Source organism: Neomonachus schauinslandi, chromosome 2 (genome assembly GCF_002201575.2).
Source record: "Neomonachus schauinslandi chromosome 2, ASM220157v2, whole genome shotgun sequence".
Taxonomy (NCBI): Eukaryota; Metazoa; Chordata; class Mammalia; order Carnivora; family Phocidae; genus Neomonachus; species Neomonachus schauinslandi.
The window spans coordinates 145176725-145204424 of record NC_058404.1 but is presented as its reverse complement, the minus strand read 5'-3'; the positions used below and the strand labels follow the sequence as shown (position 1 = coordinate 145204424).

The 27700-nt window shown below is 38.3% G+C and overlaps 1 protein-coding gene across 1 annotated transcript; it reads left to right on the top strand.

The window, feature by feature from the left end:
* The first annotated feature begins 1434 nt into the window (after positions 1–1434).
* Positions 1435–26800, top strand: AFM (afamin). The gene is made up of 14 exons (XM_021702283.2): positions 1435–1645; positions 5410–5458; positions 5767–5899; positions 6794–7005; positions 7830–7962; positions 8553–8650; positions 9429–9558; positions 11054–11268; positions 15209–15341; positions 17469–17566; positions 18599–18731; positions 19704–19927; positions 20757–20889; positions 26777–26800. Exons 1-14 carry the CDS (start codon positions 1558–1560, stop codon positions 26798–26800), a joined length of 1803 nt encoding a protein of 600 aa, XP_021557958.2. The 5' UTR covers positions 1435–1557.
* Positions 26801–27700: the final 900 nt, after the last annotated feature.

Below are 27700 nucleotides of genomic sequence, written 5' to 3'. Positions count from 1 at the left end.
TTTAAATTTCTTTTTATGTATTTGAACTTATTATTGTTTCTGGATTTTGCATCATAGGTAGAAAAAATGTTCCCACTTCACTTGTGTTTCTTCTAATACTTTTATGTTTGCTTGTTTTTCCTTTTTATGTCTGGATGTCTGATCTATTTGGACTTAACCTAGTGTATAGATAGCTATTTGAAACTGTTGTATCTTTCTCTCTCTTGATTGCCCGTAACATACTCTGCCTTCTCTTTCTGTCTCTCTCTCTCCAGTTTCTCTCTCTTTCTCCCTTTCTTTTGGTTTCTTTTGGTTCCTATTTGGTAATGTGTTCACATTACCATTTTCTACACATAACATAAACAATTTTAGAGTCTACTCTTTTTCCAAATATTATGTAGCAAATATTTCTGCTGTTATTAATATTCTTTATATTCATTAGTTATAAAGACCAATAGTAACCCACAGAGTGACTATACCACAGTTTAGTGTACAGTATGGTGTTACAAACTGTGATGCTTTGATTCTAACTACATTTATTAGTTGCCATTCTTCCGTGGAGAAGAGCTTTTCCTTTCCCTACTTTTGTTTTAATTTTGATTGGGTATAGATCCAAAAACTCTTTTTCAAAAACATAATGGGTTATAATGCATTCCTGTCATTATTTATGATGTCAAATTATCCCATTGGCTTTTACTTTTTTTGCATATGACCCCATCAATTTTTGAGCACTTCCTTAGTTTCTGGCACCATGTTCTCAGCTCATCTTCTATTTTTCATGTCCCATATCTGGAATTATTCATTTCTCTAAGAAGTTCAGGATCCCAGAGAAGAGTGTTTAGAACCCAAAATGTGGGCACGAAATATGCTCCTTACTACTTGGTTGCTATTGTTTTCAGGCCCTTTTACTGGGCATAACTAAAAAAATAGATTTCCTGTTTATCATGTACTTCCAAATATTTCCATGTTTAGGATCATGTTCTTAGTGTAGATTTCCAGAATTTGAGTGATTGGCTCGAATAATATGAATATTTTCAAGATTATTGATCCTTAATATAAACTGGTTTTCCAAAAGCTTTGATTATATGAGACTTGTCTTACTATATGTTTTCCAGAATTGGACATCTTAATTATTTTCTTTTTTCTAATTCTGTCAGGTATAAAAAAATTATACTTTTTAAAACTTAACTTCCTTTGATTTCTAATGAAACTTAGCATCTTTCTAGTTGTGCTTCCTCTTTGGTGAATTATTTATTCTAGTCCCTTTTTCTTTAACATTTGCAATGTTTTAAGATTTTTTTTTTCCGGTTGTCTATTTGATTAGGTATTGTGCATACTTAACCTGTGGACTTTTTTTCTAACCCAATAGATTTTTCCAGTAAAACACAGAGATAATTTTTTTCCTAGTTAATAATTAACAAAAAAATCTGCAGTGTGATCAAATAAAAATCAAACGTGAGGTATATGAGAAATAGGTTAAACAGGTTACTTTTTTACTAATAGTGTCAAAGATAATATAAAAACTTGATCTTCCTCAGTTACATTACTTTCTTTTGTGAATGTGATTTCTAAAAAAAAATGAAACAGTTAAAACTTACAGGTTTTGTTATTTTCCTGTTCTTTGTGCCTGAATCCCTAACCCTGCCCACACAGCCTCAAGATGTAGGTAAGCAATTTACTTGTATATTAGCTAAGGAATGACTAGGTTGGGATAATTTCTAATTTTTTAACCTTGTTTTATTTCCATTTAATTTTTCACTCCCCTCCTCATGGGGGGAGGGGAGTGAATATATATATATATATATATACTGGTCACATATCTTGAACTAACCTTCCCAGATTTTGTATTTTCATGGTCACGTTACCCAATCTATAGACAGAGATAGTAGTTATCACACCCAGCAAATGGTCACCAGCTTTATAGCAGTATAGAAAGTGTTGCTGGGATATAGAATTTGGATTTAAAAATACTAGTATTTCTTGCAAGTGTATATAGTGTATGGTAACAGTGAAATATGAGCTGTGAGTTGGGATTTTTCTTTAATCTATGGTTGTTCAACATATCTCCCAACTAGGTGGTAAACACCTTTAGGGTACGCAGGACCCTGCTTCTTCCAACTGCACAGTTTATAAATATTCTCAGGTTTGTACTCATTAATCTGGCCAAGGCAGTGTCAGCCTGGGGAGAAAGGGTGACATATATTTTTTCTTCCCAAAGGGGGAACATTTTGAACTTCATTTGTTTAGAGGAGGTGTCTTTTTGTAATCCCTCTGGCATGGATGAAGGACTTTTTTGTAACTTGCACTAAGTTCCATAAGCATTGCAGTGGCTTTGGAGATGTGGACTGTATCTGACTTAATTTCATACTCCCCACAGTGCCTCTAGTTTAGTCTAGTGAGACCAGTCACAGGCTTGAAGAATGGGCATTTTTGAGTTCTTCTACTTTGCCCCTTGTAATGACGTCTTCAAAAATCCTGTTGATTTTTGTCTCTTCAATATATTGTGCATCTGTGCTTTCCTTTACATTTCCATTACTCCTAACAAAATTCATGTCTTGCTGATTTCTCAATAGAACAATTACAAATGTCACCTAATGGGCTTCTTGCTTTTTTTTCTATCCATCCATTCATTCACCCACCCATCTATTCGGCAAATAGTTCTTGTCACTTTCTCTTTGTCAGGCACTGTGTCTATTTCTAATTCCCTGCATATTAGATATACCACTACCTGGCTGATATTTCTTAGCATATAGAAATAATCATATTAGGTGATACCTCATTGTGCTTTTGATTTGTGTTTCCCTGATGATTAATGATTAATGATGTCTGTTGGGCCACTTGTATGTCTTCTTTGGAAAAATGTCTATTCAGATTCTCTGCCCATTTTTTTACTTGGATTGCTTGGGGGTATTTTGGTATTGAGTTGTATAAGCTCTGTATAGATTTTGGATATTAACTCCTCACTGAATATATCATTTGCAAATATCTTCTCCCATTCAGTAGGTTGCCTTCTAATCTTGTTGATGGTTTACTTCTCTGTGTAAAGCTTTTTATTTTGACATAGTCTCAATAGTTTATTTTTGCTTTTGCTTCCCTTGCCTTCAGAGACACAGCTAGAAAAATGTTGCTAAGCCTGATGTCAAAGAGATTACTGCCTATGTTTTCTTCTAGGGAATTTATAGTTTCACATTTAGGTCTTTAATCCATTTGAGTTTATTTTTGTGTATGGTGTTAGAAAGTGGTCCAGTTTCATTCTTTTGCATGTAGCTGTCCAGTTATCCCAACACCATTTATTGAAGAGACTGTCTTTTCCCTATCGTATATTTTGTCTTATTTGTACATATTATATGTGACCATAGAAACGTGGGTTTATTTTTGGGACTTCAATTCTATTCCATTGATCTATATGTCTAGTTTTGTGCCAGTACCATACTATTTTGATTACCACAACTTTGTAGTATATCTTGAAATCTGGGATTGTGATACGTCCAGTTGTTCTTCTTTCTCAAGATTGCTTTGGCTATTCAGGGTCTTTTGTAGTTGCATATAAATTAGACAAGAAATAATAAGTGTTGGTGAGGATGTGGAGAAACATGAACACTCATACATTATCAGTGGGAATGTAAATTGGTGAAGCCACTGTGGAAAACAGTATGGAGATTCCTTGAAAAATTAAAAATACCATATGATCCAGTAATGCCGCTACTGGATATTTAACCAAAGAAAATGAAAACACGAATCTGAAGAGATATATGTACCCTACGTTTATTGCAGCATTATTTGCAATAGCCAAAATATAAAAGCAACCCAAGTGTCCATTAATAGATGAATGGATAAAGAAGATGTGGTGTATATATACAATGGAGTATTACTCAGCCATAAAAAAGAATGAGCTCTTGCCATTTGTGACAACATGGATGGACCTTGAGAATATTATGCTAAGTGAAATTAGTCAGACTGAGAAAGACAAATACCATATGATTTCACTTTAATGTAGAATCTAAAATACAAAACAAACAAACAAAATACCCAGACTCTTAAATATAGAGAACAAAGTTGCCAAAGGGAAGGTGGGTGAAGGAATAGGTGAAATAAATACATGTGATTAAGAGGTACAAACTTCCAGTCATAAAATAAATAAATAAGTCATGGAGATGAAAAGCACAGAATAGGAATATAGTCAATAATATGGTAATAATGTTGCATGGGTAACTGATAGTGACTATATTTATTGTGGTGAGCACTGAGTAATATATAGAATTGTTGGATCAATAAGTTGTATCCTGAAACTAATATAACACTGTCTGTTAATTATATTTCAATTAAAAAAAGAAATAATCATATTACTATTCTATATAAACATTTTCAGTGGCTTTTCATAGCTTCTAATTGAAGCCCAAACTCCTAGGCTTAAATGCAAGACACCCAAAATATGGATCCAAGTCCTTTCTATCCTAGTTTCCATTTTTCTTTATGACCCACTCTTTCATGAAAGTGGATTAATTGACTTTCTCCGAATACATCCCAAGATTTCTTACTTTTGTAATTTCCCTCACATTATTCCCTCCACACAGAGAGATGAGCCTCTTTATTTCTCTGCTAGCTGAAATCTTGTATGTTTTTTCAGATTCAACTCATACACCACTCTTGCTATAATCCTTTTCTGGTTTCTCACCCAAGGATCATAAAGCATTCCTATCATAAGCTTACCTATATTATTTTAGAATGTCATGTACATTCTAAATTGGATTATAGTCATGTTCATAAGTCACTTGCACTATGAGAGTACTTAGAAACCTGAGGTCCAGGGGAGATGTCTTAATTATCACTGATTGCCTCATATTGTCCAGCACAATACCTTGCAAAAGTAAGGACTCCATGAAAGTAGTCTATGTGGACAAATGTAAGTGTGCTCTGATTAACATATGCTCCTTGGGAGAGAATCAGTGACTTTAGACTAGTCCAGGTATCATCTAAATATCTGTGTCTGGCTAGCATTATAAACTATACTGACTACTGGCACACTATGGCATCTCTTGTTGGGCCCTGTAGTAGCAATACATCACGTATCAGTTAATCTTCATATTGCTTTCCTAGTCATACATGATAAATACTTAGCATGAAAATGGTGCTTGGATTGGACATTTGTGGCTGGGGAGACATCAATGGCAAATCTGAAGTCTGGTCAGTTTGAAACTAATTCAAGTCAATTCAACTTAATGAATATCTCTTGAGTACATAGTAAGCTGTGATTAAGTTCTCAAATTTGGTTCATATGACTTTTCTCCTTCTTGTTAAGTATGCCAAATTACTTTCTACAGTGAGTTTTCTATTTTATACTTTGTAAATGTAGATGTCATGTATGGTTATTTGGTGGGAAAATGTTAAAATACCAGGATACATAATAACCTATATATCTTTGCTTTTCAGATGATGTCAGTATCACCCAGAAATTTATAGAGGAGAATGTTGGATATATGTGAGTTTCTCTAAACTATTTTTTATGATGATGGTGTTTATATGATCTTATCTGATATATTCCAGAAATGTTAATGCTTCTCAAAAGTAATTCAATTAAATAGAAGCTGTATTTAAAAAGTAAATACAGTATTATTCATAAAATTCAGATAAGGCAATTGAATTGTCAAGAAATTGTAAAATTTATAGCCCTCACACTTCGATAATTTCCTGAGACTAATCAGTAAGTGAATGTTTCTATGAGTTTTTGTTGGACAGAAGTGGAAATTCTACAGGTGATCATTGTGTACTCTCTGTGGACTGTTGCAGCACAATCATCGCATTTGCTCAGTATATTCAGGAGGTCTCCTTTGAAGAAGTAGAAGTGTTGGTAAAAGCCATGACAGAATATAGAGATAAATGCTTGGGTGGCATGACACTCCCAATGTGTTCCAAATTAGCTGTAAGTAAATTGTTTGCATTTTTAAACAAATAACGCTTATTTGTTAAACAGAGAATTTTTGGCTTGAAATATAAAAAAAGAGATGCTCCATGCCCCCTCATTTTTTATTTTGCCTGACTTTGGAATTTAGGATAAGGTACTTTCCTTGGAGAGATGCAATTCTGTATTACGGTGCATAGGAGGAATTGGCTACGAGATTGCAGTCCATGCCATATGTATACAGACAGGGAGGCAGCCAATAGTTGGACAATGTGCACAGAAGTACAGAGGTAACCTCCTTAGCTGCCTCTCTCAATATATGCTCTATTGTCATACCCCCTTTTCTGGGCCTCTGCCAAATAGAGTCACCATCTGCATTTCTATTTCTTTAAAGATTTTATTTGAGAGAGAGAGAGCAGGAGGAGGTAGAGGGAGAAGTAGACTCTCTGCTGAGCAGGCAGCCCAACATGGGGCTGGATCCCGGGACTCCATAATCCCGGGATCATGACCTGAGCCGAAGGCAGATGCTTAACAGACTGAGCCATTGAGGCACCTCACCATCTGCATTTCTAGAAGACTATTACGAAACACTACTGCTAATACTTTACCAACACATTCACACTCTGACCTCATCACCTTGAGAGAAAAGGAAAAAAGCTGTTATATAAGAGAAATGTAAGTAGCAAAGAAGGAGTAAGAGGTTAAAGGGTCCCAAGGTAGGGTAGAAAAAGTTTCCCAAAGTGTGGGATGGTTGTCACAGGTGTGGGTAACAATGCTTTATTGGTAATACTGGGGAAATTGGAATCTCTTTCCCGAAGGGTGACACTCATCACTCATTGTATTCATTGTGTCATCTCAGAAGGTTGAAAAACTTTACAATGAATAAAATATGTCTTTTACTTTTCTGTTGTCCAGAATGATGTTTTACTGGAAAATATATGTGCTCTGGAAGGACTGCCACAAAAGCATAATTTTTTACACTGCTGTGGTAAGGTCGACTTGGAAAGAAAACTTTGTTTCTTCCATAATAAGAAAGCTGATGTAGGATTTCTGCCTCCTCTTCCTACCCTGGATCCTGAAGAGAAATGCCAGACTTATAAAAATAACAGAGAATCTTTTCTAAACAAGTAAGTTTTCTTTTAGCAGAAGGATTACCTAACTGAGGAATTATTCTTAGGCTGAGTCCAGTATCTATTCCAAAGGAACATAGCTAGTTTCATTGATGGATTAATTCATTCAACATGTATTGTGGGTCACATTCTGTGTTCAGCATTGAGGATATAAATATGAATAAGATATGAAACCTACTTTCAAGATCCTTTCAATAAAGATACATGTTTTTCTAATGTGGTAAGCCCTAGAAAAGAGTGCGTGCATGGTGCCAAATTGCTACTGGAGGGAATAATCTAGTTTTCCCAAAAGGAAGGTGGAGCTTTTACTGAGGGTAAACATTAAATCAATGGATGTTTACCAAAAATTTGTTTGCAGTAGTGCAGTAATTACAGAAGCAGAGATTTTTTTTTCTGGAAAGGGGGTGTGCTCATTGAAACTTAAATTACAAGTGGATTTGAACAGAAGTAAATAAAATCCCTGGATCTCAGAGGGAGTGTGCACAGGTAGCTGTTCTTTGAATGTGGAAGGGAGAGCTGCTGACCATCTGGAAGCAGCCATAGTTCAGTGTTCAGGATGAAAACTGTAATCATCACTCTGATTTGGGAGTTGGCAACTTAATTGATAAAACTTTTATTAGAGACTGGATAATGTTGTCTTATATTGAAGGCTTCCATAATGGGAAGTCCTTCCTCTTTCAGTTTTGAAACTTGATCTTCTTGTCTTTTTCTATCTTTCCTTTCCCTTCCCCTTTCTTCCCATCCCTTGTCTACCATTTTTTAAAAAATTTCTTTCCTGCTTTTAACCCCTTTCCTTCCTTTCCTCTTTTTTTCTTTTATAGTTATATATATGAAGTTTCCAGAAGGAACCCCTTTGTTTTTGCCCCTACACTTCTAACTGTTGCTGCTCGTTTTGAGGAGATGACTAAAACATGTTGTGAAGAACAAGACAAAGCTAACTGCTTTCGGACAAAGGTGAGTTTTGCATTTATTTCATGAAAATAAGTAGTCACCCCACACTGCAGATCTTTACTGAAAGTTAACTTTAGAAAAGGGTTGTTTACCATTTATCAGCCATTTTCTTGCCACTTTCGATGTTTTTTTTCAAACCTTTGTCCACCTGCTGCTGATCTAAATTTCTTACTACTTGAGACCCTTGAAAGACAATTGCCTATTTCCAGGGTCTTTCTTCTAGCATTGTCTTCCTTGTAAATTGGAGGAAAGCCTTAGTGAGTGAATATCTAGGGTAAAAATGGCATTTATCTTTTATTCTGGGTCAAACCCTCTTTTGGCTACCCATAAAATTTAATCATCCCATTAGAGATGGACAAGCTCACAACACACCTTCTCACCAAGCATAATTCAGTCATCAGGAAGACTGGCCTAACTTTTATAATGTGCCACAAATACATGTTTCTTTTGATATATAAACTTATTAAGATAAAAATCCCATAGATTTTCTGTTTCTGAGCAAAGTTTGGAAAATTTTGTTAGATGTAGTTAAGAAATAAGAGAATAATAGGATTTTGCTCTTGCTTCAATAGAATTTTCTTTTTCTCCTTCAGGCAGAACCTGTCATACAATATTTAAAAGCATCATCTTCTTTTCAAAAAAATGTCTGTGGGGCACTTATGAAGTTTGGACTGCAAGTCTTAGAATCGATGTGAGTTTTAATATGAATCCTGTCTTTGCTTATATTTTCTCCTCTGTGTCCCATTTTTATTAAATTGTTGATGGCTTTTTATTTTTATTCTTCTCCAGGGTTGATGAGGTGGTTCTCAGTCCACATGGATAGCTCAGAACCAGGACATTAGGTCAGAATGAGAGAAGACCTGGGAAGTGGGGAGACCCTAGAGAGAAAGATGGTTACTTCTGAGATATTCTTTGGTTAGTTGGGAATCTGAATTGGTCTGGAAGTTACCAACCAGGGTTTTAAAACCTCCAAGTGCTTTAGATGGGATGGATCCATCCGTCTTTGACTTTAATGACTAGCAGACAGCTTTATAAGGATAATTTTTATCTCTAGTGCTCATCCTGACTAATTAGTAAGGGTGCTATTGCAATGTCTTGAGAAAAATTCCGAGATTTTAACTAGATCAGCAGGAAAGAGTTCTGGGATGGATTATCTATCCCTGCATGGGCTCAAAGCAGGAGGCTGTGGTCCTGACAAAAAGGGTTTTGCTATAAAAATTATGGAAGCGAGCCTATATCTCAGGCCTTTTTATCCTGCTCCTGGTCCAGGACTCAAAATATCAACCTAAGAGCTGCTGAGTGATCCTGTAGGCTGTGCCCCATATAAACAGCTATTTGGTAAAGATATTTGTGAATAAAACAAGGGTTCCCATTCCTATTGCAGCTATTTATACTTTATCAGCAAAGAAGTCCCCCTTGTCTTACTTGCTGTTCAAGTTGTTTTAGTGGCTTATCAATTCTTTTTCCAGAAATATTGCTATACTTAGTCAGAAATTTCCCAAGATTGAATTTAAGGAACTTACCTCCCTCCTAAAAGATGTTTCTTCCAAGTATGATGGATGCTGTGAAGGGGATGCTGTGCAGTGCATCCGTGACAGGGTAAATATTCTCTAAAACCAAGTAAAAATAGTGATTTGGAGCAGCCATTTTTTTTATTCTGAAGTTTCCTCATATGTGGCTACTTTATTTACCACATGAAATAAGAATGCTATTAAGGGGCGCCTGGGTGGCTCAGTCAGTTAAGCCGCTGACTCTTGGTTCTGGCTCAGGTCATGATCTCAGGGTCCTGGGATCGAGCTCCGCATCAGGCTCCGAGCTCAGCAGGGAGTCAGCGTGAAGATTCTCTTTCCCTCTTTCTTTGTCCCTCCTCCCCTGCTCTCTCTCAAATAAATACACCTTAAAAAATAATGTTAATGAATTGCTAAATAATAACATAAAATAAATAAAATAAAAAAATAAAATGTTAACAAATAAGCTCAAATAAAACTTTGGGGTTTTTTACACATGGGATTGTTATTAGATTACTCAACAGATTCTATTTTACACAGCTAAATGTCCATGACATAAAACTTTAGGAATTTAGAATCATTTAAGGCATATTGATGTTTTCTTTAATATGGCACATCTTCTTTTAGAGATATTAGAAATTAAATAGTAAAGCTCAGAGAATGATTTTTACCATTATATCTTTAAGAACTGCTTTCTCTGAGTTTCCTCCAGCTATTTAGGAGCAGTCTTGTCAAATAAGTGGAGTTGTTAATTTAAAATAACTCTTACGTTATTCTTTAAAGTGATTTTCTAAGGGCATATACTGGTAAATATATTATTGACTTACTTTAAGTTGTTAATGCACACAAAAGTAACACAATTTCATTAAAAATATCTCACCTTCTGGGGTGCTTGGGTGGCTCAGTCAGTTAAGTGTCCAACTCTTGATTTTGGCTCAGGTCACAATCTCAGGGTCCTGGGATCGAGCCCTGCTCCAGGCTCCCCACTCAGCAGGGAGTCTGCTTGTCTCCCTCTCCCTTTGCCCCTCCTCCTGCTCTCTCTCTCCCTCTCTGTCTCTGTTAAATAAATAAACAAATCTTTAGACAAAAAGAAAAAAAATCTTGCCTTCTTAGTTGAAATGAGGCTTTTTTAGTGACTTTTAATCAGTTTTACTTTCTAAAATTCACAGCAAAACTGTATGTTAATTAACTTGATTTTTAGAATATGAAGATATATACATTTTATTTCAAGCAGTGGACAACAGATATCCCCAAGAATTATTTTGTCCTTAATCGGTCTCCAATTAAAAGCAATATCACTCACTATTTTTTTATTGTTTGATTATGGAAATGTGGGTTTTATAATAATTTCAAAATTTTCATAATTTTAGCATTTGAAATCAGAAATAAAACTTGCCTTCATGTGAAAACTTCATGTGTATTACATTAAGACAAAATTTAAATATTGTGATCAAATTATCTGATGAAGCAATTCCAGATGTGAGGAACATGGTTGGTTGTGTATACACAACCATTTCATTATGAAGGAAAACCCAGCCCTGAAGAAATGATGAAAATAAAGTAATTTTCATTCTTCTGTCCTACAGAGCAAGGTTATGAGCCATATTTGTTCCAAACAAGATTCCATCTCTAGCAAAATCAAAGAGTGCTGTGAAAAGAAAATGCCAGAGCGTGGCGAGTGCATCATTTCCTCGAATAAAGATGACAGACCAAAGGACTTAGCTCTAAGAGAAGTGAAATTTACTGAGAGAGAAAATGTGTGTGAAGAACGAGATGCTAATCAAACGATCTTCATGGCTGAGTAACATAAGTCTATACTGAAATTTATAAGGCAAACAGAAACTTATGATTTGACCTATTTTGGCTAATTTGGGTAGAAAGAATGGGAACCATTTAAATCATTGGGAATCACATAATTTAAAAAAATCATGGCTACCGATCATGGTGTTTTCACCTGATTTTAAGAAGATGCAACCATGTGACTCTGGGGATGGCTAACAGTTATTGAGTACTTGATACGTGCCAGACAGTGGACCCAATACTTGGTGTAGATGATCTGCTTTAATTCTGACAACAGTCGTGAACCAGCACGATTCCCCCCACTGTTTCAGATCAGTAAATGGAGGTACAGAGCAGCTAAATCACTTGTTGAAGGTTCACAGCTAAAAGCTGGCTGAGTGAGGATTGGACCGGAGGAGGTCTGGCCTAGGAAGTTGTGGGCTGGATTGCCATGCACTGCCACCCCACAGCTGTTCAAGGGAATCTAGTGGACTTGGAGCCAAAGGGACTAGATTGGAGTCCCGGCTGGGTCACTAGAACAAGTTAACCTCTCTGTGTTTCACATCATCATACATAAAATTCATATAAGAATATCCATTCATTCCAAGTTTATTGGTAATGAAACACAATCCAGGCACTATGAGAGGTTAGACAGAGCTCTTACCCGCAGTAAGCTTTCATCAGCAGGGAATGCCACGGGGCAAGAGACAGACTTATCGATAAATGAATGCACAGCAGAGCTTTTACCCGCAGTAAGCTTTCATCAACAGGGAGTGCCACGGGGCAAGAGACAGACTTGTCAATAAATGAATGCACAGCATGTTCTTTTATTTCCGATAGCACTATGGAATCCATAATGTAGAGACAGAGGAGGAAGTGGCCAACTGTACTTGGGAAACTTGGAAAGGCTTGACAGGGAAGAGGTAGTTAAAGACATTTTGGTAATCTAGACAGAAGAGGTAGATCACGGATGGAAGTATAAAACCCCCTGGTGTGTTTGTGGCTTTGTGTAGGGTATTCTCAGTGAGAGACGGTAGTGAGAAGTATATGCGGTCAGATCACGCAGACATGCTAAGTAACGAGATGCCACTGAAGGGCTTTCACTGAAGAATAAGGAAGGACAAAATCACTTTTGTTTTTTAGAAACTTCATCTGGAATGAATCCCAGTTTGGGGCTTAGGTGGTTGGGTAAGTAGCTTTCAGATTCAATGAGATGGGAAGTATGGGTTGAAGGTTTTGTGGGAAAGAGAATATGTTTGGATCTGACCACACTGACTTTGAGGTACACATGAAGTAACAATTGGGAAGGTCATAAGATAGTTTTTTTTTTTTTTTTTTTGAGTATAGTTGACACACAATGTTACATTAGTTTCAGGTGCAAAACATAATGATTTGACAAGTTTATACATTATACTAGGCTCATCACCAAGTGTAGCTGCCATTTGATCCCATATGTCACTACTACAATACCATTCACTATATTCCCTACGCTGTGCCTTTTATTCTCATGACTTATTCATTCCAGAACTGGAAGCCTGTATTTCCCACTCCCCTTCACCCATTTTGCCCATCCCCCAACTCCAGCAGCCATCAGTTTGTTCTGTGTATTTATAGGTCTAATTCTGCTTCTTGCTTATTCATTTGTTTGTAGTCTTTTTTTTTTTTTTTTTTTTTTTTAGATTCCACTTATGAGTGGAATCGTATGGTATTTGTCTTTCTCAGTGTGACTTATTTCATTTGGCCTAATACGCTCCAGGTCCATCCATGTGGTCTCAAGTATCATGAGACAACTTTGTATGTGAACCCGGAGCTCTGGAAGACAGAGAGATTAGTGAAAACTTACCAAATGTTAAGTGCTTCTCATCTACTAACCAATTTAGTTTTCAAAACAGCCCTCTAAGGTTAGGGGACGGAAGCACAGAAGTTAAGTAACTTGTTCCCAAGTCACACAGATGATATGTGGTGGAGCCAGGATTCAAACGAGAGCTGTCAGGCACCAGACTCTTGCTCTTAGAGCCAAACCACTGTGTTTTGTTGCTTCTTATGAGTTGTGGGTATTAACTCAAATTAAACTGAACAAAATGTTAGAGGTAGTGTGTTTCACTTCTACCTGACACATGTGCTCGTCAAATGGAAGCAATTTTTATCATCATCATCATCATGTTACAACATAGTGTTTGAGGAGAAACCACAGAGCAACACTGAGCATGCTGAGTCAGAAACGGAGTTTTAAGGTTCGGTCTTTCCAGGTGTGAACATTTGACACAAGATCTCAATAGATCTTCCAGGCTAGGGTAGGCTTCTAGGAATTTTTGTTTGCAGCTTTTTGGTGGGGTGTGTGTTTTTTTTTTTTTAGGTGTGATTTTATTCCTGTAGAAAGGTCCATGGCTTACATCAGATATTAAAAGCCCTTGATTCTCTGAAGGGTAAATGCAGTTGCATTAGGGTCTGGGAATATATCCCACAAATAGGATTGAGAAGGCAGGTGGAGAAGCAGGAGAGACAATGTCAAAAAACCCCCCCCAAGAATCAAAGACTTCGAACCAAAAAGGGATGCAGAGTTCCCTGGAATTGAGAAACTTTTGTGAGGTGTTGCTCCCGCCAAACATAGAAGGCCACTTTAACTTATTTTGAATGGATAGATAAGATTTTTTTTTAAAGATTTTATTATTTATTTGAGAGAGAAAATGAGATAGAGAGAGAGCATGAGAGGAGGGAGGGTCAGAGGGAGAAGCAGGCTCCCCGCTGAGCAGGGAGCCCGATGGGGGACTCGATCCCGGGACTCCAGGATCATGACCTGAGCTGAAGGCAGTCGCTTAACCAACTGAGCCACACAGGCGCCCCGATAAGATTTTTTTTAAAAGATTTTAGTTATTTATTTGAGAGAGAGAGAGAGCATGAGAGGAGGGAGGGGCAGAGGCAGAGGAAGAAACAGTCTCCCAGCTGAGAAGGGAGCCCCACGTGGGGCTCGATCCCAGGACTGGGATCATGACCTGAGCCGAGGGCAGACGCTCAACTGACTGAGCCACCCAGGTGCCCCAATAAGATTTTATTATGAAAACGATTGTAAAGAGCACAGCTGGGTGCTTAGAGGAGACACTACTCTCCTGCAAAGAGAGTCAACTTGGTTTAGAAAAGAATGAATTAGGCATCCTACCAGACCAGGGTTCTCATGTTACACTTCCATTAATATAGCAAGGCGCTTCCCTGGTCTGAGACTTCCTTTCTTCAGCTGTAGAGTAGCACTGATCTTGAGGACTAAGTGAAGTTAAACGAGAAAAGTGTTTCCAGAGGCTAGGAAGCATTTCTTTATCTCTTACGCCCAGAGCTTGATCCAGTGCTAGCACCTACTAAGGGCTTAATAAGTGTTAGCCTCTTCCCTCTCACTTTCCCATTTCTCCCCATATCACTCCGCCTGTACCCTTGGAGCCTCTCACCGAGGCCGTAGAAACCACTGCCAATGACTTAGAGCTCCAGGGGTGGGAACTCCTATATTTGACAAGTGATGGGATGACGTCATGGGCTTCCCAGTCTCTCACCAAGATGGTCCTGGAGCGGGGAGCAAGCCATATTTCCACCATCTCCAGTTGGAGGTTTGAATGCCGTTTCCAACAGAATTAGATTCACTATGTATTTTCTAAAGTATTGGTGGCATGATATACTATTTCTGATGTTTTACGCATCAAATCATCCTAATAATTAACTCGGAATTACTAATCATTCTATCCTCTCAAGTAAAAGCACTGTTGGTTTAAAACATACTACGGAAGAGAACCTTTGTAAAATGATGTCCTGTAGTCAAAATATCCTCTGAAATCACTCCCTGAGCAAAACTGGAGGAGGAAGTTAGCATCTGAAAGCAGAGTCAGTGTTACAAGATCTGACTAGCTTAAGAGATAGCAGGATTTGATATTTTGTTCTTTCTCTAAGGTCTAATATATGAAACATTTTACACATCACAGGTTTCTGTATGAACACTCAAGGAGACATCCGGAACTCTCTATACCGGAGCTTTTAAGAATTGCTGGAGTGTATGAAGATCTTCTGAAAGAGTGTTGCCACGCAGAAAACCCTCCAGACTGTTACCGCCATGCAGTAGGTTCCAGTGTTCCGGGCTCACAGAACTGGCCAAAACAAAGCCTAACAACAAACCTTTCATAGCTGACATCAAAGTTTTACTCTAGTCTAGGGAGTAGGAAATGTGATTGACCCATCTGAGTGTACTTAAATTCGGTGTGGGCTAATCATTGGGAAGACTGATACTATGTTAGGTTTCTGTACAATGTTTTGAACTACTAATTCTGTGTGTTGATGCAGAAAAAAAAATCTTCCCATTCAATATTTTACATTTAGATCTTTATTTATGTATTCTGCATTTTATTGAGCTGTATAGGATTTTTTATGATTGTAAAAGTAATAAATGATTATAAAAGATGATTAGGAAAGTACCAAAAGTTATAAAGATAAAAATGAAAGCTTGATACTATCACTGAGAAATAGCTATAATTAACATTTTCTTTCATCTTTTCTATGCATATATGAGTGTTTAAAAATAAGATTGGAATAATACTTTCTTAAGAAATTTTTGATATATTTTTAAAAAGATTTTATTTATTTATTTTAGAGAGAGAGAGAGAGAGAGACAGAGACAGAGAGCAGAGGGAGAGAAAGAATCCTCAAGCAGACTCCCCACTGAGCTGGGAGCTTGACGTGGGACTTGATCCCAGGACCCTGCGATCATGACTTGAGCTGAAATTCAGAGCCAGCTGCTTAACTGACTGAGCCACCCAGGATACCCCTGGGTCTATTTTTTAGTTACTATCATAGAAAACTTTTTATGTCATTAAACAGACTTCAAAACACTTTATTTTAAATGATGGGATCTCATCATCATGATTTATTTAACTGTTCTACCATGTGTTGGACATTGTGAACATTTAGTTAGGTTTTAAATTTTATAAGCAACCCTGAAGTGAGTATCTCATTTCATTCATCTCTATTAATATTTATGACTATTTTCCTAAGATATATTATCTGAAGAGAAATTATTAGGTCAAAGTATATAGACTTAAAAAAAAAAACACAACACTTGATACAAAATGCCCAAGTTACTTTCTAGAAAGTTTTATCAGCATACAGTCCTATAACAGTGCTTGAAAATACTCGCTTCACCCCTGCCTTTGCCGTCATTGTGCATGGAAATTAACTACTAGATTTATATGTAAAAAATAGCGACTGTGTTTTAAGCATTTATTTGATTTTTAGGTGAAGTTAGGCTTTTCCCATATGATTTTAGCTATTGTAATTATAAATTTCTTGTGAATAAGTTGTTTATGCCCATTATTCATTTTCCTGTCAATTCATATGCATTCCTTATGTAGTAGGGAAATTAATTATTTGGCATTTCTGATTTGTTTCTCATTCATTTGATATGTGGTGCCTTGGCTTTATCTAAAAAATTGCTTCCACTTACCATAAAAGCCAGTTTATACCCATTCATATTTGATCAATGAAGTCAGAGGATTTGACTTTCAAATTCTGCCACACTCTGTTCCTGACCCTTAAATGAATCATAGTGCTAGAAAATTCTTTCTTCATATGGAGGCACAGTATGTCCCACACATCCATTCACTGGTGTGTAGTTTTATCTCTGATGACCACTCAGTAGATAGCTATCCAATTTTATGCTGAGGAGATAGAGTTTGTCAAATATTTGTAGACACTTGTTGGACGTTTTAAGTTCCAATTCTAAATGATGAAAAATAAGACATAAAATAAAAATAAATGTGATTGAAAAGGTACTGTAGCAATACTGACTAGCGGGGTCATTCTAGCAAGTCATTTGACTTCATAAGACTGATTTCCTTTATGTAAAAATGAAAGACTACTCTGGCCTCATGAAAGTGATAAGCAAATATGATCATTGTCAACATAAGATTTGAATTATTCTTTGTAAGCTGGAAAGCTCTAAAAAATGTACAGGATGATAATGAAAAATTTGGACTTTCAAATTTTAGTAAAAGCCATCTCTATATTTATAGCTGAAAAGATTTAAATTCTTACACACTCATATAAAGAAAGCTACTCTCAACTTAGTGAGAAATATATGGTAATGATAGTTTCAAAATACTATACAAATAAAAGCTACTTGACAAGTTGACATGAAGCTTATGATTAAATTTTAGATAAAATGTTCATAAATATGATTGTTCTTATTTTTAGGAATACAAATTCAATGAAACAACTGAGAAAAGCCTCAAGATAGTACAACGAGAATGTGAACATTTCCAGAATTTGGGGAAAGATGACTTGAAATACTAGTAAGTTGCTTGCACAAGTTGGTTAACACTTGTGACTGGGATAAGTAAGATAAAGAGTGCCACATAGTGTCAAAAATTCAGCTCAGTCTTTCAGTTATGGCAAATCCATAAACTGGGAAAGAATAAAAACACAAAAGTCAAGAATGCGCATTAAGCTGTCGTATTAAGCTTTTACCAGGAATGAGGCTAGAAATGAAAGAAATACAGGATTCCAGAAAATTGATTCTCTAATGCTTTAGTTTTCACTTGGACTTGCTTTTGTCAATCCCTGAAGCCAGAATCTCTGGATTCTGCCTTTGAGAAGGCAGGGGATAGAACAAACTTCAGGTTGTTGCAATTTCTCAAGGAAAAGATAGTTTGCCCAGATTTTGAACCACTCTTACCGAGTTTATAGAAATAATTTTGGATTTAATACTTTAATATTTATTTTTTAGTGCTCTTGCAAACATTCATGAATAATACACAGTTTATTCTGGATTTTCTTAATTAATTACCAGGGTAATGTAGTGTGTGTTTAAACCAAACGTCTTTAAATCAAAACACAGTTTTAAAAATATGATTTCACTGTTTCTGCAACCTGGCTATTGGCTGAGAACTCAAATTCAGCCCATTAAAGATACTAGTTCTTTTCATCTCAGATTATCCTTTTCCAACATGTATCTATTAATTAAATTCTCCCTTTAAAATATTTATTAACTGCAAGGGATTTCAAGCAGGATTTTACATACTAGCCAAAGTATTTGCTGCTGGGGAGTTCCTATACCCCCAGGTAAGACAGGCTGAGCAAATCTGAGAATTTCTGAGATTACCATGAAATTAGGAGGAGGCCAAAAATGCAGAATCTAGGAGGCAGGGTGTGGGAAAAATAGGGAGTGAAGAGATAGTTCTCTATCATTTTATGAGAAAGGCGAGGTTCACATTGTCCTTACCTTGGTTGTCCCTAGCCTGGAAGAGTTAGGGTTTCAAGCAGTTAGACAAGGGAAAATGGGTATCTGTTTTTGTTTAGAACCAAACAGACAAATGTTCTTTCAGCTACCTTATCAAACTCACAAAGATAGCCCCCCAGGTCTCCACTGAAGAACTGACGTTTCTTGGCAAGGAAATGGTGACAGCTTTGGCCACCTGTTGCACACTGAGTGAAGAGTTTGCCTGCGTTGATAATTTGGTGAGCATGGCCCACGTACCTAACTAGTCCTAAAAAAAAAAAAAAAAAAAAAAGACATCTGCTGTACTCATTGATCTACAGCAATAAGGCAGTTATATGCCTTTCTTCATTGTTTTCAACATTGTTAAGGAATGTCAAAGTTTCTGGGGGGGCTCACTGCATCACAATCCTAAGAAGCAAAAGAGAATGTCTTAAATATTTTCTTGGTGTTTTCCAAATCATCCTTCTTACTTTCTTTTTTTTTTTTTTTTGAGAGGGGGAGAGAGAGAGAGAGAGAGAGAGAGAGCGATCTGGAGGAGGAGCAAAAGGAGAGGGAGAAGCAGATTGAGCATGGAACCTGATGCAGGGCTTTATCTTATGACCCTGAGGTCATGACCTGAGCCGAAATCAAGAGTGGGACGTTCAATCGACTGAGCCACCCAGGCTCCCCTCTTATTTCTTATTACTAATTTGTTATTTGTAAATTGTTAGGGCAAATGGCAGGAATAAGGATATTGTTTCAGAATGATATAAGAAACTTTGTAATTTCAAGTAAAGTTACAAATTCAATCTTGCCCCACCAGGTCAGTAAGAGAATTGATGCTTCCTGCCCAATCACAACTTGGATGTATCTTTTTAGGACTGGGGTGGAGATTATCCTGGAGGACACCCCAGGAAGGGAATAAATCAGAGGGCCGCAGTGTTTGGCTGCCACTTTCAGTTGGCTGTTTTGCAGCTCTCTGCTCACAATTACAGATTTGTATATACGCTAACAAGAAATTAACCTATAGGCATTTGAATCGCAATGGCTTGAAATTTTGTTATAATGCAAGCTTCTACTTTGCTTTGCAAGTAGTATCATGTTTACAAGTGCATGGGTTTTTCTGAGTACAGTTAACAGTCATCTTAGAACAATCTGTTTCTCTAACCATATTTCAAAAACTCTATTCAAGTTTTAAAGTCATATCTGCATTCCAACTTTCATTGGGACAGATGGATTTAGTTCTTGGAGAGTTGTGTGGAATAAATGAAAATCGGGACATCAACCCAGATGTGGACCACTGTTGTAAAACCAACTTTGCCTTCAGAAGGCCCTGCTTTGAGGGCTTGGAAGCTGACAAAACGTATGTGCCTCCATCTACACCTCAAGATCTATTTACCTTTCACACAGACTTATGTCAGGCTCATAATGAGGAGCTCCAAAAAAAGAAAGACAGGTATAAACATTCTCTTCCATTCATCTTTTTCTTCAGCCCAAAGGCACATAATTAATGAGAAGGTGTATCGTGATGCATATGTGATTTTGGTGTTCTAATCCTGTTAACTTCCATCAAATTGTCCAGTCTCTCCAATCCAGAAAAACACTGGGGCCTACTTATTGCTGTTGCTTATAAGTCAAAACCTAGCCAGTCTTTTCTTTTGCTAGGCGTGGATTGTCTAGTACACTGTGATTTGGAAAGGTGACTTAGGGCAGCTAGCAAAAAGGCTCACAGGCAGGTTCATAATGAACTGGACTTTCCTGAGGGAATGTCCTAGATATTTGCCCTGAGGATCTTGCTTAATGTTTGAAAAAATAAGAGGCCTAAAAGGGACAAGAATTTTACTTTTGTCTTCTCAGGCAATGTTATAAAGGCTAAAGAATAAGACTTTTTGGGGGGCACTTAGGTAGTGTCTATGTCAAGTGGAGTGGAAACAGCATTCAGCTACTAAGAAAAAGGAAACAGAGGTTGTTTTGAAAATGAATTTTCTAGAAAGACCAAAAGAAATCTACAATAATCTACAGTACTACACACGAGGAAGACCTAATATATGTTCACATTTTTTTATATCATTTTTGTTTTTAACTACATAACTCTCTGTGAAATCCATCCCACAAGTTGAACAGGAAAGCTTCGGGAGACCCCTTCAAAGTGGAATATTTTAACTTTGTATACTTTCCCCAACCAAGTGCCCCCCAAGACATGTGATACTGTGACAAGCATTTTGGAGAAGAGGAGCTTAAGGAAGAAGTTTTAATTAATTCTATTTGGCATCTCTGGGTCACAGGTTTCTTGTCAATCTGGTGAAGCAAAGGCCTGAACTTACAGATGAGGCGCTGAAGTCATTGCTTACAGACTTCACGGACGTGGTGGTGAAGTGTTGCAAAGCTGAGGGGCCTGAAGCCTGCTTTAATGAAGAGGTAGTTCTATTTCTTTTCCGCTGAAAATTCAGCTGGTATTCCTGGTCACACAAAATATAACAGAACTCCCAGTAGGACCCTGCTTCCTCCCCATAATGTCTCTGAGGCCTCTGAGAGCCCCATGAGCTGGATGTCACCAGCAGATGTCTCTGTGGAAGGACCTAGGCACTGTCTCCTTAGTAACAACACGGTGTAAGAAAAAGATGTCAGGAGAACCCGGGTTCTAATTCCAGTCTTGTTGGTCATATAACTTAAACTGAACTGTACTACACCATCAGTAAATGAGGATGGCGATACTTATCCTTGATATATACTTTTGGTCCATACTCTCCTGGTTTAATCCCTCATTAGTTTAATAAAACAAATAGCCAAACTGATTTGCAAAGGAAATCATAATCAGCTCCAAAGGGAGGGGAGCAGGAAGGGTATTAGTCTGTGAAGTCTCTCAGGGGGTGGCTGTCTCACCTTCATGGCCTTGTAGCAGCATGTGTGTGTGAAGTGAGGAGTTGGCCGGGGGAGGGGGGTGCGTGTAGTGTGGGGGAAGAGAGGACACGTGCTCCCTGAGTGTTCTCACTCCACAGTGACTGGATTCTCTCGCCAGCTTGTGGTGGTCCAGGTACGTGTGAACGCCAGCCTCAATGGATGGCTGCTTGGAAGTGCTCTTCACTGATTTCCAGCTTCCTTTCTTACCATTTCTTTCCCAGCAACTCTCACTCCACCCCAGACTCACACTTAGCGCACACACACAAACTTGTGCCTCTCATATCCTTCCTGCCTGGTCACAGACATGCACACTCACACACAGCCTTCATTCTGGTTGACAGCCCTCTACTTTTTCCAAGGGAGTGCTTAGTCGGTGGGAGTGCACAGCAGTGTGTGTGTGTGTGTGTGGTTCAAATTATTAGCTTTTACAACATATATTTAAAGTAATTCGAGGGGCGCCAGGGTGGCTCAGTCGTTAAGTGTCTGCCTTCGGCTCAGGTCATGATCCCAGAGTCCTGGGATCGAGCCCGGCATCGGGCTCCCTGCTCGGCGGGAAGCCTGCTTCTCCCTCTCCCATTCCCCCTACTTGTGTTCCCTCTCTCGCTGTGCCTGTCAAATAAATAAATGCAATATTTTAAAAAATAAAGTAATTTGAGGTTATTAACCCATATCTAGCATTTCCCTGAGTGAGTGTGTACATTGAGGCCATGGAAAGGGAAGGATGAAGTCACTGGCAGTTCATAAAAGGCACTTGAAGAAAGGATGTTCATGGTCTTCCTGTACAAGATGGGACTGCTGTAATTTTTCTTCCCAAAATTCAAGGCAACATGCGTCTCCAAATTTAAATAATCATGTCTTAAAGTTTTCTATGTGTTTTTCTTTCTTTTTTTCCCCTCTCAGGGCCCCAAAGTGACAGCCAAAAGCCAGGCAGCTTGAGAAATATAAAGTAAAACCCACCAAAGGTAATCCCTGCTATCTGAGCCAAATGCCAAATGTATGTGTAGCTTGTGTGGTCACCTGGCTTTTTCCCTTCTGCTGCTTCAGTGTCTGTTTCTGGTTCATTTCACGTGCCTTGTACCCCACAGGTCCATCTTGGTCCTCTCACGTCTCTCTGGGTCTCTACCACTCTGTGTGGCGTGTTTGTGGTAGCACTTCTCTGCTGTTCAAGCAGCTTTCTGGGGAGCCGGAAGGTACCCAGTCCTCTGCCTCTTTGCTACCGCCTTCAGCTGTCTGGACCAGAATGGAGAGGCAATGGAAGTCTGTGAATATTGATGGGGAGATGGGCAGACAGGCCTGTCCTAAGAGTCTTGCCACAGCAGCATGTTCATAAATGAAAAGCTATATGTTTGTGATTTCACAAAGCTGCATAAAGGATGCTCTCTCCTCCGCAGTTTAGGTAAGACACACAAACTTTAGGAACAAAATGATGTTCAGCATCTGGGAAGAGAGGCCTGGACTGCCACAGGGAGTAGGTTTGGATCTACAAGAAGCACCACATCCTTACCACTCACAGTTTTCTATATATGTGACTTCCCATCACCCATGTTATACGATTTCACAATCTTGTGTTGCATAAGATACTATTTTTTTCTTCCCAGGTTGTGGGGAAAAGAGAGGAACACCAGCTTACCTGCTTCCTATCTGGCCTGTGGTGGATTTTATTTTCTGAGAAGAACGCAGTGAAAAGAGTCTTCTGTAAACTTTACCTGAAACCGTGTTATTGTAGAGAACAATAAACAAGATCATAAAGTTATTTCTCAAGGACTGATGTCATGTGTCAACTTGATAACAAAATCGATCAATCAGGATGCATTCATTCCATCAGCATCGTCAGCTCCTTGGAAAATGTACACCGCTCCAGGGAGGGCAGGGCTCTGAAGCAGCAATGGCGTGGGCAGAATCCTCACAGATGCTTGTTCTTGCTGCTACTGGAAAGGACATGGGGAGCTGAGGCCAGGCAGCCCTCCTGCTACTACAGGTCCTAGCATTACCTGCTGCCACTCAATGTTTTCAATGTACGAAACATCGTCTGAAGGACTTTCGTGCATTATCTCATGGAACCCTAACAGCTCTAAAAGTAGATACCTTATCTTAAAAAGATTTATTTATTTCTTAGAGAGAGAGAGAGAGAGAGAGAATGAGCACAAGTGGGAGGGGAAGAGGGAGAGGGAGAAAGAGAATCCTCAAGCAGACTCCTCACTGAGCACAGAGCCCAACGTGGGGCTTGACCCCCTGACCCTGAGATCACAGCCTGAGTCAAAACCAAGAGTCGGATGCTTAGCTGACTGCACCACCCGGGCACCCTTGAAGTAGATATCATTTTAATTCCCATTTTGCAAGCAGGGAACTTGAGTCTTGGGGAAATAAAGTCATCTGTTCAATGTCATACAACTGGTAATTGGCAGAACCAAGGTTTGCATTTGAGTCCTCTAATCCCAGAACAGTATTCTTGACTTCTGTACACCCTACTTCCTAGGTGTGGCCATATTGGATGACTTATAAAATCTGTCATTCATAGAGTGGGAGGGGCATCAGAGACAATGGCTCCTTTCTCTTACTATTCCAAGCTGTAATTGCTGTTAATGTTGGAGATGTAAGTGCTTGTCAGTGATGGCTAAGGAGAGGGAGTTGGGGGGAGGGGGGGACCTGGGAAGCCAGGAAATGAAGGTTGGTCATGGGCTCATGGCCTGATTATCCTGTTTTCTAAACTTTTAAAGTTCTTAGCGTTTCAATGTCTGAAATGGAAGATGATGGCCATTTAGGAGATGATACATGAGAATAGTCACAGAGTTCTGTTGGCATAGCATTTACGGTGTAGTTTTGGGGATTTTTATTTATTTCATCAACAAATATTTATTATTAGGCTCCTACTGTGTGTCAGACATTGTGCATCCAAACATGAGCCGATTGGAGATGGTTCCCCATGGCAGGAGAGGAGGAGAGTAAACAAGCATATGATGTCATAGGGTTAGAAAAACAAGCATATGGTTAGAAAACCAAGCATATGATGTCATAGGGTTAGAAAAACAAGCATATGATGTCATAGGGTTAGAAAAAGTTCCGCTGCTATGGGAGCACATTGAACAGGCACTCAATCTAAGCTGAAGATGTAGGGGGAATCGTGGCGGGGCGGGGGAGGGCATCAAATTCTTGCTGCCATTAACTTGCTGTATGGCCTCAGACAAATTCCCTACAATCCAAGACCTCCATTTCTTTGTATAACATGAGAGAATAATCTCCACATCACAAAGGCTTTAGAGAAATGTGTTAAATTACTATATAAAGTACCCAATACCATGGCCAACAGATAATAGATGTTGATTTCATGAAGTTATTTTGTCCTTTTGCCATTTTCCAAACACTTCCATTTATTAATGAGGAGAACAGGAAGAAAGTTTCACTTATATAATGGGTAATAAGTTCAGCAAACAGAAGTGAATCAGAGCCCAGTTAGCTAATTCAGTTTGGTACCTAATAGTGGATTCTGCTATGTGTCCAATACTGTGCTAGACACAGCAGATATGAAACCAGAGATCCAGGAACCTGCTGGGTTAAAATTAAAGCAGTCCCATATTGTACAGGGAGACAATGAACACCTTTTTATTTTTTTTAAGATTTTATTTATTTACTTGAAAAGTGCAAGAGAGCACGCGCGCGCGAGAGAGAGCACAGAGAGTGAGGGAGAAGCAGCCTCCCTGCTGAACAGGGAGCCTAATGCGGCGTTCGATCCCAGGACCCTGAGATCATGGCCTGAGCTGTAGGCAGATGCTTAACTGACTGAACCACCCAGGCACCCAACACCCTTTCTTCAAGTGCCTTTTATGAACTGCCAGTGACTTCATCCCTCCCTTTCCACGGCCTCAATGTACACATTCACTCAGGTAAATGCTAGATATTGATGAATAGCCTCTAATCACAAGACTCTATAATCACAGAGGAAATTGCCATACAACTCTCTACTGATGTGCCATACTAATAAAAAACAGGTAACCAGTGTGATGTGAGGAAAGGAGGGGGAGGAATGGTTTATTAAAAAGATTTATTTTGCCTAGGGAAGAGAGGATTTGGAATGAGGGCACATCACACATACTCTGTATTGCTCAGACAGAACTCAAACCAATGACTAGAACATACCAGAATTTAGTGGATGAAGAATTTTCTAGTACCAGCGATGATTCTAAGTGGGGTAGGCCTCATGGTACAATAATGTGTGCCAAGACTGCACATGCATGAGCAATCCCCACCTGGGTTTTCTGTGGGATCTAGGGATCCAGTCCTGGTCTTTCTAAGGTTCCTTCAAACTCTGTTTCTATGACTCAGATAGGAATTAGGTGTGTGGTGAAATAATATTTATTAAAAATCATCACTGTGTCTTATACATCTTCCATTTTTTATCTTAAAGGTCAGTGTAAACATCTCACTCTCACAGGGAACAAATTCTGTGCTGTCTTTTGAGTCTTATCAGAAAACTCAACCCCTTGCCTTTGTTTAAATAATCCTCACTACTTGTTTTTCCTCTGGTCTGAAACTCCACCTTTAGTCACTGATAAAGGACTTAACATCCTTTTATGTTTTCAAGAATCTCTTACTCTGGGATGAGAGTTCAAATAGGATGTAAATTTTGTCCATTTTTTTTTAAATAAAAAAGAGGAATTAGTTTAGCACACGTGCAATGGCTGTTTTTGTTTTTTTTTTTAAGTGTCAGCTCCAATCAATTAATAGTGGCTCTCATGTGGCCTTGAGTGGGGAATGATTGTAAGGCTGAGTCAAAGTTCAGAGAGGAAGAGGGTAGTGATCACTTAGTCATGTCTGCAGTGGGTGACAGTCTGGCAGCTCTCATCCAAAGGACGGGCCATCCCTAAAATAATAGGTCCGGTTCTAATTGTTCCGGGAGGCTCAGAGTAAGATCTCAGGGACACAGCTCTAAGAATGCACAAGAGAAGAGGTGCTGAGCATTAGCACTGTTTAGAGGATCCTGAAAATGATGATGAAAAGCTGCCAAAGATGATTTTTCCTTTGTTGGTCCTAGTTTTCCATCACACCTCATCCATATTCTTTATCATTAGCCAATGTGTCCCAAAACTAAATAAGAACAGAATTGTCATTATTTTTCAGGAAGATATATCTTTCTCACTAGTAATATAAATATAAATATATATATAAATATATATATATATATTTTTTTCCTAGGAAACCAGAAATAAGAATATATGCATAGCACAATCAAGTGATGGACTGCCAGCCTTAAATATTACCTGGTGCAAATCCTCCATATAGAAATAAGGAAACTCCGGATGCGAATTGTTAAAGTAGTAACCAGTGATCTCCCATTCCCAAAACTTTTGGACTTTACAATTTTCTTAGACTTTTTATTTAATCAGTAAGTACCTCTTTCCTCCCTTAGACCCCCAAACTGGGTGTTAGGTAAAGGTGACAATAGCTCAAGAATGTTGACACCTCAGTCTTCAGTACTAGCTCTTGGGTGGTGTGGGCTCCAAAGTCAGACAAACCTGAATTTCTACCTGTGAGTCCATGAACAAATTCTATGATCCTGAGTCTGTAGTTGTTATTGAGCATTTTTTAATTAAGTTTTTTATTTTAATTCCAGTATAGGTAACATACAGTATTAGTTTCAGGTATACAATACAGTGATTCAACAATTCCATACATCACCCAGTGCTCATCATGAAAGTGTACTCTTAATCCCCTTCACTTATTTCACCCATCTCCCACCCACCTCACCTCTGGTAACTATCAGTTTGTTCTCTAGAACCTGTTTCTTGGTTTGTCTCTCTCTCTTTTTTTTCCCTTTGTTTGTTTTGTTTCTTAAATTCCACATGAGTGAAATCATACAGTATTTGTATTTCTCTGACTGACTTACTTTGCTTAGCATTATACTCTCTAGCTCCATCCATATAGCAAAATTTCATTCTTTTTTTATGGCTGAATAATATTCTATTGTATATATACACCATTTTTCTTTTTTCTTTTTTTTTTTTAAAGATTTTATTTATTTATTCATTAGAGACAGAGAGAGAGGCAGAGGGAGAAGCAGGCTCCCAAGGAGCAGGGAGCCCGATGCGGGACTCGACCCCAGGACCCCGAGATCATGACCTGAGCCGAAGGCAGACGCTTAACCATCTGAGCCACCCAGGCGCCCTATACGCCATTTTTCTTTATCCATTCCTCAGTTGATGGACACTCAGGCATAATTTGGCTATTGTAAATAATGCTGCAATAAACAGATGCATTTATCCCCCTGAATTAGTGTTTCTGTATTTTTTGGATAAACACCCAGTTGTGTGATTACTGGATCACAGTGTAGTTC

What these genes read in the sequence shown, in the direction of transcription:
- AFM (XM_021702283.2), top strand. Translation starts at nt 1,558, where the DNA reads ATGAAACAGTTAAAACTTACAGGTTTTGTTATTTTCCTGTTCTTTGTG. An exon ending in TTGCCTGCGTTGATAATTTG is followed by an intron (nt 18,732 to 19,703) that starts GTGAGCATGGCC and finishes TCATTGGGACAG; the next exon opens with ATGGATTTAGTTCTTGGAGA. An exon ending in CTCCAAAAAAAGAAAGACAG is followed by an intron (nt 19,928 to 20,756) that starts GTATAAACATTC and finishes TCTGGGTCACAG; the next exon opens with GTTTCTTGTCAATCTGGTGA.